At 39.1% G+C, this 17,884-nt stretch overlaps 1 protein-coding gene across 7 annotated transcripts in view; it reads right to left on the reverse strand.

Annotated features, from left to right (window-relative positions):
* Positions 1–17,884, reverse strand: part of LOC115417985 (arf-GAP with coiled-coil, ANK repeat and PH domain-containing protein 2) — a 96,790-nt gene that overhangs the window by 17,724 nt on the left and 61,182 nt on the right. For 6 of the 7 annotated variants that reach the window (XR_003935230.1, XM_030132248.1, XM_030132246.1 and 3 more), the window contains 10 exons: positions 12,794–12,906; positions 11,202–11,253; positions 9,477–9,577; positions 7,921–8,026; positions 5,648–5,856; positions 3,624–3,693; positions 3,384–3,478; positions 3,098–3,300; positions 1,855–1,953; positions 684–776 (listed from right to left, as the gene is read on the reverse strand). Coding sequence is in view for 6 of the 7 variants with exons in the window: in XM_030132248.1 (XP_029988108.1) it covers positions 684–776; positions 1,855–1,953; positions 3,098–3,300; positions 3,384–3,478; positions 3,624–3,693; positions 5,648–5,856; positions 7,921–8,026; positions 9,477–9,577; positions 11,202–11,253; positions 12,794–12,906 (1,141 nt within the window). In the remaining variant the exon portion in view is untranslated. The remainder of the gene's footprint in view (positions 1–683; positions 777–1,854; positions 1,954–3,097; positions 3,301–3,383; positions 3,479–3,623; positions 3,694–5,647; positions 5,857–7,920; positions 8,027–9,476; positions 9,578–11,201; positions 11,254–12,793; positions 12,907–17,884) is intronic. The other variant, XM_030132249.1, reaches the window with a different exon arrangement.

Here is a 17,884-nt window from a genome sequence, read left to right on the forward strand (position 1 = left end):
ATCTGTAACAGAAGTGCTGTGGAAAAACGGCTATTAACTGACATTCGTTTGACCTTTCAAGGTCAAAGGTCATGGCACCAAATCAAAGCCCATATGTGACTTTCTATCTATTACCAATAGTAATTATATCAATATCTTCAACTATTTTACAGTTAGAGTACTTTGAAATGTGTCCCATTATAAACCAATGGGGATTTACAACATTTCAAAGATTCATAAAAAATTCAAAAATCAATACTTTCCAATTCTTTGAACAAACTTGCTAGACCTTACCCCAAAGAACCTCTGCTATAATTGATTCTGGCTGATGGTTTTGGAGAAGAGGATGGTTGAAAAATTGTTTATGGCCGACAACTGATACCAACAGTCCATCAGACCCTTGGACTAAAAATGGTGAAAAGAATGGCAGTTCTGTCCCTCAGAACATGAGAACCATCTGAGGACACATTCCAACATCCAGTCTGAGTGGTTTTACTTTCAGCTGAACACTCTGGAGGTATGTTCATGTAAAGTCTGGTCCAGGTCCTGTTGAGTTCAGTCACTCACTTTACCCGGACCACCTTCCCCTTTGGACCCTCCATTAAAACCAACCCAACTCTTCACCTGTATGCAGTTGTATCTGAGATGTCGTAGTCTGCCCCAGTGCATACTCACATGTATGTGTCTGGAAGTGTTCGTCTTACCTGCATCTGTCAGGCTGTTATTGGAGGGAGTCGCAGCCAACATCTCCCTGCTCCCGTCTGCACTGTTCTGAATGCCACTGTCTGCACTTTTGACTGTAAGACAAAGTATCTGCATCATGAGACTATATACACACGTCATATAAAAATATAAAAATACATACAAACAGCAGGGGCACTTGCTGACTGCTGTTTGAACTTTTCCACTACACATCAACACTGTGCTGTTTTTCATTGTTGCGTCTTCATGACTGAAACTAAACTCAGTAGAAGTGAAAAGCCTTGCAGCAGATTAGAACCCACAGTTCCAATGACATTATTTTCATGCACGTGAGCATCTTCTGTTAAAAGTAGGTGATCCTTACACTTTGTATTTCTGCAAAGTCTCCAGCTGAAATCAACAAAACCACACAACAGAGCCCCACCATCTACATTATAAAAGGGAAGTGGACTCTGTGTGTGTGCCTCAGGTATCACACTAGATCCGTACAGAACTGACTGCTGCAGTTTGTCATTTATGGATTCAGGGTCAGTGAACAGACAAGTGAAAACTGTAAGTTAATAGGACCAATATTTTGGGAGATATTAGTAATTTTGAATACAATGTCCTCCCAATGACCAATCATGTAGTTATGTCCAGAATCATAGAATCATCATTGAAGTGGGCTACCTAGCAACAGATAAACAACAGGGCCACATTGCCATGGTGTCAAATTTCCTGTGCAGAGACAGACATGTCAACTGAGAGGTTATTCAACTGAAAATGACAGAGGAATTTACCAAGAAAGGAAAGGAAGTAAAGGACTGAACTAGAACAGAGGATCTAGAACCCGGGTTCCCCACGGGTCTATGCACTGGTCACTTTATAAACTGATCCAGTGCTGAATCTAAGACGAGGTGGACAGAAGTTCATATTCAAGACATTTCCCACAACCATTAGTGGGAGAAACACTTCCAAACCCATGTAAAAAACAAAAACAAAAACAACAGGATGTTCTGCAAAGCTCTAAATATGATGAGATGGTCCTTTAAAAAGGTCTGGTTGAAGGAGAAACACACAAATGGATGAAGGGAATATAAGTCCACAGCCCAGAGCAGTGAACACAGGTGGATGGATGGAGGGAGGGATGGAGGGAATGAGAAGCAAGCGAAACACTGAGCATTTAGTACTTACTGCTCCTGAGTTTGGAAGAGGTGTCAAAGTAGGAGAAGAGCGAGTCAAGCTCATCAGGACAGAAGAGAGAGTCACGGCGGGCTTCCAAGCCGGCAACAGCTACGCAAGGGTCAATGGGAGGATGGAAATTAGACGGCCAAGGGTGTCAAAAGAGCGCCAGGGTAAAGATGGGGAGGGTGGGGGTAGGTGTTCAGAGCAGGGTTAGTCCAGAGGCACAGAACAGCCGCACAAAAAGGAAAAACAGGAGGTGTGAAGAGGAGGGAGAACAAGAAAGAAGAGAGAGGAAAGAAGGGTGAAAGCACAGAACATCAGACTAGAGGCCTGGAGGACACTGGAGGAGATGGACTAAAGGAGGACAGAGGAGGACAGGACGGTCCCACATATGCTGCTGCTGCTGCGGACAGAACAGAACATATGCAGGAGGTGGAGGCTCCTCCACTCTCACAAACTCTAATTAGATACAGTTGTATGATGTCCACCTTCAAGGACTTTAAGACATGGACCTAAACGGAGCTCCCTGTCCAGGTCAGGACCCCAGGACTATTCCATGGGTTTAGTTAGTTGGTCTTTATATGTGCTTGAGGTACAGACATGTGCAGAAGGTTCTAGCACAGTGGTTCCCAACCTTTTTTGGCTCATGACCCCATTTTAACATCACAAACCCCAGGTGACCCCAGACATTCAAAACTGAGACTTTTTTTTTTTTTTTGCTAAAATCAATTTGCTTTTGATCCTGTAATAGTTTGCTATACTATGTTGCAAATTAATGTTTATTTTAGATGACATTTAGTCTATATAATGTATATTATTATAGACAGAGGCAGCAAAGCCAGGTGTAGATTACTGCACGAAGTGAGAAGTTTATTTTCCTTGGTCAGGATATGTACAGTCAGTCCAGCTTGGATTTACAAGGCTGACAATTAATACTGAACAAACAATAATTCAAACTATTAATTAAGAAAGAGCTGCAGCATCTGAAACTGACCACAATGAACATTTGAAAGATAAACAGAACCACAGTGCTTCAGTTTCAGCTTCAGAGTTTGTCATGTCTTTTATGTATTGGGATTGTCTCTGTCAACTCACCATATATTTTTTATCACTAAGTTTTGTTTTTTTTTTATCAATTACTAGAAATTTCAGGTGACCCCATTTTTGAATTCCAGGCGACCCCAGGGTTGAAAAACACTGTTCTAGCAGGACTGGGTTATGGTGTGGGTTCATGATGCATCTGTCCACTGACCTGACTGTCCAGACACATTTGAGCCTGGGCGGAGCTTCGGGGTGGGTGGGGGTGCTCTGGGGGGCAGATGCTCTGAGCTGCTGCTTAGCCTTTTCTCTTGTTTGCTCAGAGAAACCACTTTCGTGCGAAGCTCCTCATCTGATGGTCGGCGGATGAAGCGGCGGTCCACATACTTGGCTTTGATGTAGGCCTCAACCTCGTGTCTGGGATTTTACCAAATGAAACAACTTTATATAATGAAGACAAACACATGATTCAGTCCCAGTGTCCTCTGTGAGTTCAGTACCTGGGGTCTCCAGACTGGGGTTTTCTGGCTCCCAGCTCCTCTCGTCGAGCCTCGTAGATCTGGTTGATCACTCTGTTACCCAGTTCACACATCAACTGTAGAAGTGAACCATGCAAAAGTTAAAACAGCTGCAGAATCAGGAGGAAATCCACCGAAGTGAAAGGTGCAGCTCAATAAAGACAAAGAGAAAAACTGGTGCCTCATGTGGGTGCATGTGTTCATGTGCTGTAATGTACTTACTTTGAGTAGTTCTGGCTCCCATGTGTCTAAAGTCAGAGATCTCACCTTGGAGAAATGCACTCCAAGGCTCCTGTAATGACACACACAAGAAACAAAGGCATTCATTTTTTCTGTGAATGGACTAAAACACAGGTGTCAAACATACGGCCCGGGGGATAAATCCAACCCACCAAAGGGTTCAATCCAGCCCCTGAGATGAATTTGTGAAATGCAAAAATTGCACTGAAGATATTAACAATCAAGGATGTTAAAACCATTTTAGGTCATTTCAGTCTAAAGTGGATCAGACCAGTAAAATACTATCATAATAACCTATAAATAATGACTGTTAAGACTTCTGGGTGACATGATAAAACTATTAAAACTGAGTAAATGGGTTCAAATAACTGCTGCTGAATCACTGCTGAAATGGTAACCGTTTGGTTTCTTTAAGCTTCTTTGAATGTTTACATATTTTTTGTCTAATTTTATTGATAACAGTAATGTTTATATTATGGTTTATATTATAGTCCGAATGATGACAACTGTAAATTTGTCTCTTTGTTTTAGTGTAAAAAGTGAAATTACACAAAAATGTTTACATTTAGAGGCTAGCCTTTTACAAAAAATGTATATATCTGAAATGTCTTAAGAGAAGTATGTGGAATTTTAATAATATTCTCCCTGTTATTTAATGTTTTGTGTATTTGTAGATCCACTGTGATCTCTAAGTTGGGATTCACATGTATAAATGATAAACTGAGGTGTAATATTGTTAAAATTGCACTTATTTTACTAAAGAATTTTCAGGTTGTTCATATTTGTTCATGTTATCTTCAAGTACAATTCATAGAAGAAAACATTTTCATTACGGTATTTACTTTTTTCACTCAAAACTTCTTATCCTATTATTTATATTATTTTACTGGTCTGGCCCACTTTATATCATATTAGGCTTTATGTGGCCCCTGAACTAAAATGAGTTTGACAGCCCTGGACTAAAACCTAGATGTCCATAAGATCAGACATGAGCTTCTCTCCCTGGAACTATCTCTTTAATGCTGTACCTTTTGATTTGATACCAAAGGACCAGTTCCAGTTCTGTTTTCATACACTGAACTAATCCCAGTTTAGATCACCTACCCAGCCTCGTCTTATTGGGTAGTAATGGAATAACACAACGAATACAACATGCATAGATTTTACCCATCAGCCTCTACTTTATGTGAGCGTCCTACGTTTCAGATGGTTCCCTTACACACCTTTTCTGGACATGTCCAAAACTGTACGGCTACCAGTGTGATATATTCCAATGGTTCTGACAAATATCAGTGTGTGTTCCAGCCTGAGCCTGACATGGTGTTGTCTAGTTCCACTGTCATTAATGACCCATGATCTGTCCGACCAGTGCACTGTCATCACAAAAAGGCTGATCTGAAGCTTTTGGAAATCTGACACTGGGCCTCTGTCTAAATCTGAGACTGGGCCTCTGTCTAAATCTGAGACTGGGCCTCTGTCTAAATCTGAGACTGGGCCTCTGTCTGAATCTCAGACTGTGTCTCTTTCTAAAACCTGACCTCTGAGCTTCACATGGAAAAGGTCAGATACAACAGGAGTAATAATCCAAAGACATTTTAAACCATTTTGTTCGAACTGATGAAGCCCTTGGATAGGACAGTGGTCCAGAACATGTCACTCACCTCTTTATTTTTAAGAGTCTGTGGAATCTAGGTCAGTTTACCAGTGATCATGTACTTTATCATCCATTTAATTTTATTGATGCACTTTTTTTTTTGTATCCTTTTTTTTTTGTATTCATAAATTTCTTTTCTCCTTTTTATTCCTTTAAATTACTTGGCTGTTTTTTTTTTTTTAAATAAAATAAAAATATTGAACAAAACCCCCAGAATAGAGCATGTGTGTAAATGTATATGTGATGGTTCCTATGGTTATGGTTCATAATGTTTTTTCCCTCCACCAGATCATGACTCAGATCTTGTTTCATCTGGGTTCAGTCAGACACCGAACCCATCAGAACACGTTACCGGTGAATGCCAGAGCACTGGATGCACAGGGTGATGCCCAGGTTGATGCTGGCCCAGCGGGGGTCCGGTTGGCCGCAGTCACAGCAGCAGGAGTTCCCTGGGATGGCCAGGACCTTCTGCAGGGCACTCTCCCCTTTCAGGGAGCGCTCCTTGGGCTCCCCACCAGAGTCCAGGCTTCCTGTTGAGGTGGAAGACTTCCTGTCCAGTTTCTGGGGTGAAAGAGATTCACGCAGATATGATATAAAATACAATTCAAACTAAACACTAACTGTATTCTACAAAAAATAACAGAAAAATAACTGAAGAAGAAGAAATGTATGTAAACAGTAATGATTGTTGATATTTGAAATAAAAGATTATGGATCATAGGAAGCAGGGGTCACATCAGCATCATCAGACTCAGACTGATCTCATGAAACACTGGTGTACGTCACACTAGGTCTGATGGCATTTGGTCTGTTATACCTACGTTACATCTACACATTTTCAACCTTTTTGTGTGTTATTCAACGCCATTTGATTATGTGTCAATTTATGCCAAGATCTACGGTTCGCAAAACACTAACCCTACCCCTAACCCAGTGTTTCTCAACCTTGGAGTCGGGACCCCACGTGGGGTCACCTGGAATTGAAATGGGGTCGCCTGAAATTTGCAGAAATCGATAAACATAAAAATAAAAAAAACTTACCAATAAAAAATATATGGTGAGTTGAGAGAGACAATCACAATCCATAAAAGACATGACAAACTGTGAAGCTGAAACAGAAGCACTGTGGTTCTATTTATCTTTCAAATGTTCATTGTGGCCAGTTTCAGATGCTGCAGCTCTTTCATAATTCATGGTTTGATTTATTATTTTTTAAGTATTAATTCGCAACCTTGTAAATCCAAGCTGGACTGACTGTACACATCCTGACCAAGGAAAATAAAATTCTCACTTCGTGCAGTAATCTACACCTGGATTTACTGCCTCCATCCATAATAATATACTTTATGTAGCCTAAATGTCGACTAAAATTAACATTTATTTGCAACGTAGTATAGCAAACTATTACATAATCAAAAACAAATTGATTTTAGCAAAAAAAATGTCTTCGTTTTGAATGTCTGGGGTCACCAGAAATTTGTGATGTTAAAATGGGGTCACGAGCCAAAAAAGGTTGGAAACCACTGCCCTAACCCCTACCCCCTAACCCCTAACCCCTAATCCCACCCCTCTGTGTGTGGTATTTGACCCATAGATTCAGGTTGGACAGGGGGCTGATAATGGTGTGAACATACGTGTGTAAAGGCTTATAATGTGTACTGATAATAATACAGATAATCTAAAGTGGTGTGTATATTTGTGTGTCATGATATCACGTTGATTTTATTTTTATTTTGAACAAAAGCTCACTGTGAGGAAAGAGCCAAACTACATGCACAGACCATGCACAAACATCAAACTAAAATGAATATGTAGTTGTTTTCCGTGTGTTCCAGTTGACAGGATGAGGATGTGTGGTCTGAGACGTAGTACATCTCAACAGGGTTTGTCTATTAGACCAAAGAGTGGCAGGTTTAAGCTGTTCATCAGTATTTACAGACAGGTAGGACATAAATGCATATGTGACTGAAAGCAAACTGACCAAACACTGTTCAGATTTATTCACATGTGAACGTGACTTCACTTTTCCTATGGTTAAATTTAGACTGTTGACTTGGATGAAGAAGACAGAGCTGCAGACAGATGGTGTCTGTTTGTGCTGTTTACATCAGAATTCAGCCAATTTAAAGCCTTTTCAGGATAAAAGAACACACTGGTCTAAAGTGTTTCATAAATGATCTGCCTCAGATTAAATGTGTTAAATGTTCCATATTTTAATCAGATTAATTGTTAAACAAAAGTGCTGGTTTGCTGCTGTTTTCCAGGTTTATGATGGTGTGCTCTAACACATATATGTTGGTTTGTGTCCATTTATCCAATAGATGTATAAATGTTCCACTGATAGAACCTGTCCAGTCCATGTAGTGTCATGTGCAGACAGTGTTTGAAGTAGATCTGGTAGATCTGACACTAATATTCATCTGGATTTAAACCCATTCTATCATTAACCACAGACTGTATCTGTGAAACTACAACCAACCAGCATTTAGGACTGGATTAGTCTGGATCAGAGACTCACACCTGGAACCATGTGACCTGTAGACCAGTGGAGCCATCTGACCTGTAGACCATGTCTGTCCCTCTGTGTGAACGTGTCCATGTCTGTCCCTCTGTGTGGACTCTTACCTCTCCGTCATCTCCTTTGTCTCTGAACGCGGTGGCGATGCTGTTCTGGACGGCTTTGATCCAGGCCTGACGCAGCTTCTCTGAGTCCGCCTGCATCATACAGCTCCTACCAACACACACAACATGTCACTGCAGCACAAACCGTGTGTGTGTGTGTGTGTGTGTGTGTGTGTGTGTGTGTGTGTGTGCATCATTACTCCACCTTCCCACCTGTCACATGTTCCAGTGCTCATTAACACAGATGCTCCAGTTAATTAAACAGTGTGTGTTTACACTGGTCTACAAGTGAAATGCTTCCAGAATAAAAGTAGTTCAACTTTACCTACTTTTTAAAATTATTTACTTATTTATTTATAATTTTATTTTTCAAGAACAGTACAGAAAACAGTAAGATAACAAGAACATTTAATGGTTAAATGTTCTTGTAAACTTTACCTACGTTCAGTTATTTAAAAAAAACAACACTAAATCAATCCACAGTGATGGTTGGTCAAGTTATGAAGATACAGTAATAATCAAATATTCAAATTCTATAGAAGTAATGACAGAGTGATTCTGAATTGAAGGACATGTGTGTGTCTGAGCTACAGGTTCAGACTCCAAACATTTAGATGTAGAACAGATTCATCTGTGCCAATGTTCTGGTAGAACATGTCCTCTGACATATTAGACATGCTGGTCCAGTTCATAAACCACCACCAGAACCAATCTGAGTCACATGGGACAGCTTTGGTCAGTGTCAGAGTGAGATACTTGGATCCAATGGTCTCATATGTTTGACCTGAGGAACCACAGATGGAACCACAGATAGAACCACAGATGGAACCAGGAATGGAGCCACAGATGGAACCAGGAATGGAGCCACAGACGGAACCACAGACGGAACCACAGACAGAACCACAGATGGAACCACAGATGGAACCACAGACAGAACCACAGACGGAACCGCAGATGGAACCACAGATGGAACCAAACTGTGGAAACGATGCAGATCAGAGCCCAGAGCCAAACCAAACAGGTCCACGTACAGACTGAAGAACTGTGGTTTAAGGGATAGTTCAGGTTGGATTTTCCTAAATACATTTAGTTCACATCAGTCATACGACTTTTTTAGTTGAATCCTTGCCAGAGTAGAACTGGACACTTCACAAAAAAGGATTCTGTCAAACGCAACATTTATGTACATTTACAAAATAAAACTGTCATTAAATGTTTTGGAAACATTTGCTGATCATCAGTTTGATCATTTGTTTTCCAGTTTATCTGATCAAAGTAAGATTTAGACCAGGGCAGTCCAATCCTGGTCCTCCAGATCTACTATCCTACATATTTTAGATGTATCCCACTTCCAACACACTTGATCCAAATGATAAGCCTGTCATTATGCTCTGCAGAAGACTGATAATGACTATCAGGTGGACTGGAAGAGGGAAACATCTAAAATATGCAGGATAGTAGATCTGGTGGACCAGGATTGGACACCCCTGGTTTAGACAGTTTGATCTGTGAACCTTCCCAACCCTTTGTAGACCAGTGGTGTCTGTGGCTGTACTCACTTGGTGGGTGACACGACTTCAAAACAGAAGCGGCGCTCTATATCTTCACAGTGTTTGACAGTACATAGCCTTAGGTCTTCCACCACCACTGTAGGGTTGTCCTGGAGGACAGGAAAGGAAAGGGAGGTTAAAGGACATGAAGGTTAAAGGACAGATTAAAGGACATGAAAGTACAGCTGTGGCCAAACACACACTGAACACTGTCCAGTTATAAAGCAGTTACAGACCTTTACTGTTCATTCATTCATATCAGTAGTTTAAACAACCCCAGACTGTACAGCAGAGTAAAGGAATTACATCACAGGGGTCAAACATGCGGCCCACGGACGTTGAACTCAAAAATAATACCATAATAACCTGTAAATAATGACTCAACATTTTCTTCTTGGTTTAATGTGAAAAAAATAAAATAAAATTATGCCTAAAAATAATGGCAACTCCAATTTTTCTCTTTGATTTACCACAAAAAAACATAAAATTCTGAAAATATTTACATTTACAAACTATCCTTTAACAACAAAACATCAATAACCTGAACAAATATGAACAACCTGAAATGTCTAAAGAAAATTAAGCACAATTTCAACATTATTCTGCCTGTTTTGTGCCTTGGTAGGTCTGATCTGTAATGCACAGACATATAAATCATAAGTTGAGGCATAATATTGATAAGATTTTACTCACATTTCTTCAGAAATTTTTGTTTTTTCAGGTTATCCACATCTTTTTTGTTTGAATAGTTTGTAACATGTAAATATTTTCATAATTTAATGCTATTTTTTGCACTACGAAATTTGGAGTCGTCATTCTTTACAGGTTCTTATGTTATTATTGTACTGGTCTGGTCCACTGGAGATCAAACTGGGCTGAATGTGGAACCTGGAAGAAAATGAGTTTGACCCCTGGACTACATAAAATAATGACACAGGAGGATTATGGACTTTTTCTGTGTGACATTAGTCCCTTTTCCATTGACCCTCAAACTGTGTGAATATAACTGGCACATATAAATTTACCGAATGGAAAAACGACAATTTTGGTCAAACTCTCATTTTTCGCTGAAAAGTTTTTGCGCTTGTTAGAGGTGGTTTTTCAGGTGTAGTTAAATTGGTATGTCGCACAAAACTGCAATGGAAAGAACTTTTAGCCCAACTAGAGTCACATGAATTTAAAAAAAAAGATGCTGATGGATGTTAGAACAAGAGAAGAAGAGTTTAAACCAAAAGTGTGGGTATGTGTGGACACACCGGGAAATCCAATCATTTTAGAATTTAGTAGGAGAGAGAGGGGTAATAGAAAATAATAATGAATATATCTGTAAATCAACATGATATTTATATTCATTGCTATGTTTATGAAATGACTTCTCGTGATAATAAAAAAACAAATCATCTAATTTGTGATTAAATGGAAAAACTGTCATTACACACTTCTGTTTTTACCACATTTAGTAAATATGGGTAAAGTTTAGCTCAGAAGTCCAATGGAAAAGCCACTAGTGTAGCTGCTGTTTCTATTTTTAAACATTCCTTTGGTGCAATATCAGACATAATAATGACAAAATAAGACTTTAAAATGTTACACAGACATACACTGTATGTATAGTTCTTTGTTTCTTTCACACCAAACTGTTTTGAATGAGCCACAGTTCATCTGAACAGAAGGTACAGAAGTGAAACACATGCATGTGTGACAGTGGATAGTGTGCAGAGTTACATGACATACCTTAAATTTCTTCTGGTAAACTAGTTGATTGTTTTGGATGGAGAACCAACGCCTAGAAGAAGGTCACAAGTTGGTTAAAAAATGAATCCAATCCTATGTGATTACCTGTGGGTTCTGGAAAAACCCCTGGACAAACTGTGGATGAGTGGAACACCTACAGAGAACTGAGGAGCAGATCAACAAAACAGTGACAAACACTGACAGGTTTAGATTTAGATCAGAACCACGTCATCATAACTCATGTACTTTACACTCAGTCCAGCCCAGTTCAGATTAAAGATGGAACAGTACGTTAATCTAACACTAAGACTGAAAACTGGGGCCCGGTCAGCATTGACCACTTAGATTTAGATTTATTTACACAACATTTAAAAGACGTTGAAGGGCTAAAAACACCATTAAGTGTTTTAGGTTTTATTAGGTATCAGGTGTTGTGTGCAGTAGTCTGGGGTCTTTGTTGTTATATGTTGTGTTCCTTATTGGGGACATGTGGGGACTCCATCAGGTCTGTCCACCCCCCCATCCCCCCAGCTCCTCTTATTCCCAGTTTTTCTTGAATGTGTTGCGGTCTAAATGTGACAAACACATGTATATTTACAAATGAAGTTAAATGGACCAGAAAAAATATTAAATAAGATGTGTTCCTACTGTTTACACAGAAATGTAAGTCCAAGTACATTTCAACACCATACTTTTTCTGTTCTTTCATTTGGTTTTGTCCATGGGATTAGAAATGACCTAAGTGTTGAACTGTTCCTAAAGTTGGGCTGGTGATCGTACATATGATGTGAGTCATATGGATAAAACACTACACAGGCCTGTTTATCACAGCAGGTGTTTCCATCTGTTCTCAGCTGTTGCACTAGTGTTCTCTTACATTTGAGTCAAACCGTATTACAGGGTTCACACACATTTTCAAGGTCAAATTAAAACACTTTTAAGGGTCAATTTAAATGTTTCCAGTCCCTTACCACTGCAGCCAAATTCACATCTACATGAATACAGATACTCAGGATTATTTATTTAACTGTTTATCATAATGATGTAGGTTTTATTATGTATAAACATCTGAAATTATGTTTCATAACAGCAAAAAGTTTGGAAATGAAAGGAGAACCCAAAGTTTAATCCAAAAAAAAGGGAAGGTACTTGGTGTTCTTCAGACACACTGGAACCAAAGAGACTAAGGTTCAGATCCAACTGGACCTTGAGTGGACCTGAGAACATCTGGAACTGACTTTAGGACACAAAGGGTTAGTTTAAGAAATATGTCACCTCTGTGGGAGGAGCTTCGGATGGAGTTAAGATTAGAAATACAGAAATAAACCACATCACACAGTTAGAATTACAAACACTTTAAAGGACTGAAACTAAAATTCAAGCACTTTCCAGACCGTAAAAATACAACATTGAAATTCAAGGATTTTCAAGGATTTCAAGGACCCGTATGAACCCTGGAATTATATTCTTGTGACAGTGACAAAACTCCTTGTCAAAACATCATCTGAAAACTCTATAACTGGCCATGTTCGCTCATCCTTTGTCAGAGTTGACATGTGTAGATTTTCCCTCAGCTGCTGTGTCACTGTTACCTGTTCCATGTCTTGAAGGCGTTGCTGGCCCTTTTAAACAGATATCCCTCCATGGCGATGCCATTGTCTGCATCCACATTGTATTCCAGCTTTGTGTCATCATTGGAGAAATCCTGAACATGAGAGACAGAACAAGAGAGAGATGTTCATGCGATTAGAGCCAGGATCAGAGCAGGACAACACAAACACAACACAACACAAACAGCTGAGGAACATGTGGGTCTGTCCATGAAACTGGGTTTATTTTAGTATCTGTCACTTTTCCATCTTTTTAGACCCAATAATAAAAGGTAAATGTAGACATATTTCCCCCCGGGATGGACCTAATGATGACCTCAGAGAAATGCAAAAAAAAAATTATACTCTTGCTCTGAGCCATCCCATAATTAATGAATTTATAATCAAATACTGGGTCCAAAAATAGGACCCAAATATGGACATTAAATCTCCCTAGGTGTCAGTGCATTAGATGTGAAAACACGTGTGTAAATGGTCTTCTATAGAATATAAATAAAGACACTGTGTTCAATGTGTGGATCCTAGTGGTTTTTCTAATCCATACATGTGGGTTTTTCATCAATCTCAGTCTCATTCCAGGTTTGGCGTGGAACCCATCGTGTCCACTGGTGTTACATACAAAACCGGAACATTTAAACACTAATAAATGAACAGTGATTTTACAACAGCGGTCATTTTTGTGAAACACTCTGCCTTGAATATTTACTTCGATTCCCAAAATGCACCTGTGAGAGAATAAAAAAAAAATTCAATAAAATAGTAGTGTGTAATTTCCGTGTCCTTTTCCTTGGTTCTGTCGGGGTAATCACTGCTGCAGAATCCTCGGTGCACTGTTGGAATACTGACTAGTCCTAATTTAAGGGGAAACTCTGATATCACTGAGTTGTCTGTGGATTTACCTTATGTAATAGTGTGGGGATTGGGAAAAAAACTGAAAGAAAAAGGAGGAGTTCATCATATAAACCCAGTGTCTGTGTTACATTTGAATTTATGTATGAGTGGAAAATAAAAATGTGTTTTATCTGAAAAATAGTTTCTCTTTTATCTCAATGAATATATTTATTTTTACAATAGACCCAAAGTGCTTCCAAACCTGCTTCCTAACATTAATCTCCATGTGGTCTGAATGTGTAACCCCTCTGTCCAGTTTTAGGACCAGTTTCATAAACACTCATGTACCTTCTACATTTGGACTTTTCCCTGTAATAATGACAAACATTGCATTTAACCCAAAGGCACAAACAAAGAGCATCAGTATCAGATGAGTTGGAACTGATGTTTTATATCAACAGCCAAATAAGACAGAGACAACACACACAGATCCAGTCTAATTCATTCCATTAGACATCAAATCAGACAGCTTCAAATAAATCTAAATGTGATTTATGACATGAGATACTCCTTCACAACTTTAATTACTGCTCCACTAATGAGTGATGATGGTCGACACTGTCACCTTCCCTTAAACTGGACAAACTGGTGTTCAACTCTATACACTGTGGAGTCTGATTTAACATCAAACCAACCAAAACAAGTCCGCAAAAAGGTTCAAACCCAGCCTGTGGGATATATTTACAAAGTGCACAAATGACCCTGCAGATATGAACAGTCAAGGATGTGGAACCTGTATTAGTTCAGGTTCCACATAGAGACCAATATGATCTCAAGTAAAATAACAGCATAATAATCTATAAATAATGACTCCAAATGTTCTTCTTGGTTTAATATGAAAAAAATAACATTACATTATGCCTATAAATAATGACAACTCCAAATTTTTCTCTTTTTTTGTGCCACAAATTAACTTTGAATTATGAAAATGTTTACCATTATAAGATATCCAAACAAAAAAGCTGTGAATAACCTGAAAAAACTGAAATTTCTTAAGAAAAATAAGTGCAATTTTAACATTATGCCTCCACTTCAGATCTACAAAGGCACCAAACATTTAGTCACAGGCAGAATTTTGTTAAAACTGCACGTAAGTTTCTTGCTCATATTTGTTCAGATTATTCACATTTAATTATTAAAGGGTATCTATAACACACATATATAAATGATAAGTGGAGGCATAATATTGTTAAAATTCAAGTTGTTTTTCCTTCAGAAATTTCAGTTTTTCAGATTATTCACATCTTTTTTGCTTGGATACTCTGTAAATGTAAATATTTTCATAATGTAATGCTAGTTTTTGCACTGAAACAAAGGAATATTTGGAGTTGTCATTATTAACAGGCATAATGTAATATTATTTTTTTCACATTAAACCCTGAAGAACATTTGGAGTTATTATTTATATATTATTATGCTATTATTGTACTGGTCTGGCCCACTTTAGACTGAATTGGGCTGAAAGTGGGACCTGAACTAAAACCCCTGCTTTAGAGCAGTACACACACATACCCTCTGATGTAAATACTGCACTGGTTCCAAATCTAACATACAGCCCAGTGTTGGTGTCTGGGTCTGTTACCTGAGCTGCTCTGTTGTCATGGGACCAGTCTAACTACTGGAGCTGCTCTGTTGTCATGGGACCAGTCTACCTTTAACTACCGGAGCCGCTCTTACTCTGTCCTAACACCCTCCATGCTTTCTCAGCTTCTGATGACACAGAGCACCATGATGCACGCATGTCTGCGCGCATCTTTACAGAGTCAACTTACACTGAGGCACCATCTACACCACAAACTACACTGAGTTATCCAGGTGTGTTACTGGAACGAGCTGCACAGTCATCGTCTGTTAACGATCAGACAGACAGAAAGAAAACTGATGAACACACTCAGAGCAGCAGTAAAACTGTGAAAATACACAAACTGAACTCAGCAAGTCTGTGCGTGTGCAAGAGAACTCAAAAAGTTAAGGACAGATTTGGATGAAAATTTCAGGAAATGTTGATACTGGCACAAGGAACAAATGATAAAATTTTGGTGGTGATTGGGGGCGGGGGGGGATTGATCTGCCTTGAGGGAGGTCTGCGCTCTCTGAGTGCTTTTCTAATTTAATGATGGTTTCCGGGGACAGATGACATTTATGTTCTTGTTACTAGTCATCATATGATACTGTAGATATAAAATCAGGGTCCTGCAGGTTTCTACGAGTTAAATTTAAGACTTTTTAAGATGACTTAGAACAGAATTTAATGCCCATTTCACAGCCATACTGGCAAAAATTTCTGACTCCTAGAATTTAAGAAAATGTATTTATTGACTCCAACACCACGGGTCATTTCTCACTGGGAGCTGCAAAGTTAGCAATGATTGGGCCAAATCCAAAGGGATGGAAGGCTATTTTCAAACAGGTGGAAAAGTAGGCGGAGCTTACCAATACCTGGTCACACAACACTTTGCCCCTCCTGCTCACTGATGCCCCATCTACCCAGGGGTTCATTTTGATTCTTAACTTTCAATCTTTTGAAAAACTTTTCAAAAATGTGTAAAAATATTGAGAGAAAGGCACATGTAAAAGAACACGTGTCTTAAATTTGAAAAGAATCGGGTGAATAGTGTCAGAAAAATAGGTTGGACAAAAATCTCGGATTGGATGTAATTCCTGGTATATCTATTAAGGTTGCACCGATCCGATATTAGGATGAGATATCGGCCCTGATATCAACATTTTAGCTGGATCAGGGACCTGTAAAATCTACCAATCTGTAAGACCGATCCTTCCCCTTTAAATGTTCGCAACCCAGGCTACATCACACATGTCCACAGTTGAGTGGAGTTCAAACTCAGACAGGAACATGGAGTGAACTGAGGCTCTGTGGTTTGGAGGTACTTCAGCCTTAACACCAACCAGCTCCACTGCAGTGGGTAATGCTTTAAAGTGACTGTTTCCAGGGGTGGTGGTGGCACTGACAAATACAACCCCACATACTGAACTAAGCACCTGCAGAAGCACCACGCAAAGGAGCACCAGGAACTCCAGCAGCTCCACAGATCAGACAGAGCCGCTGCTGCTGGAGGTAGAACACAGCTGACGTTGGTAGATGCTCTACAGCAGGGGTCTCAAACATGCGGCCCGGGGGCCAAATGTGTCCCGCCAAAGGTTCCAGTCTGGCCCCTGGGATGAATTTGCAAAGTGCAAAAATTCCACAGTCAAGGCTGTTGAACTCATTTTAGTTCAGGTTCCACATACAGACCAATATGATCTAAAGTAAAATAATAGCATAATAACCTACAAAAAACAATGACTCCGTATTTTCTTCTTGGTTTGATGTGAAAAAAATAATATTACACTATACCTATAAATAATGACAACTTCAAATTTTTGTCTTTGTGTTACTGCAGAAAATATTTACATTTACAAACTATCCTGCAACTATAAAATGTGAATAACCTGAACAAATATGAACAACCTGAAATGAAAATTAAGCATAATTTAACAATTTTCTGCCTGTTATTAAGTGTTTAGTGTCTTTGTAGTTTCAATCCATAATGCACATGTACAAATGAGATGCTGAGGCATAATGTTGTTGAAATTACACTTATTTTTCTTAAGAAATTTCATCGCTTTCAGGTTATTCACATCTTTTTTGTTTGGGCAGTTTATAAAAGTAAGTATTTTCATAATTTAATGGGGTTTTTTGCACTAAAACAAGACAAAAATTTGGAGTTGTCATTATCGAAGGTTATTATGTTATTATTTTACTGGTTCAGCCCACTTGAGATTAAATCAGGCTGAATGTGGCCCCTAAAAGAAAATGAGTTTGAGACCCCTGCTGTACAGAGACTCTGAATCAACAATATCAGATCATTATTGACGGTATGGACCGATACACAAGGCCCCAGTATCGGTATTTGAACTGAAAAAGTCAGATCGGTGCATCCCTAACATCTATACGGCCCCGCCCACTGGGGCAGGTGGGGGTATAACTATTCTAATGATGTCAGTGTACTGTGACAAAGATTACTGACATGTAGAAAACATTTAAGACAGTCATCCTTTACAGAGGTGGATGTTCCAACAAGTTCACCCCAAGGTCAAAGGTTCCTGTTTTATGTAAAAAACAAACAAAGGTGGCAGTGTGGTTTAGGTTTGTAAAGTTGCAATTCAACAAACCACCAGACT

This window comes from Sphaeramia orbicularis, chromosome 4 (assembly GCF_902148855.1).
Source record: "Sphaeramia orbicularis chromosome 4, fSphaOr1.1, whole genome shotgun sequence".
In the NCBI taxonomy this organism is placed as follows: Eukaryota; Metazoa; Chordata; class Actinopteri; order Kurtiformes; family Apogonidae; genus Sphaeramia; species Sphaeramia orbicularis.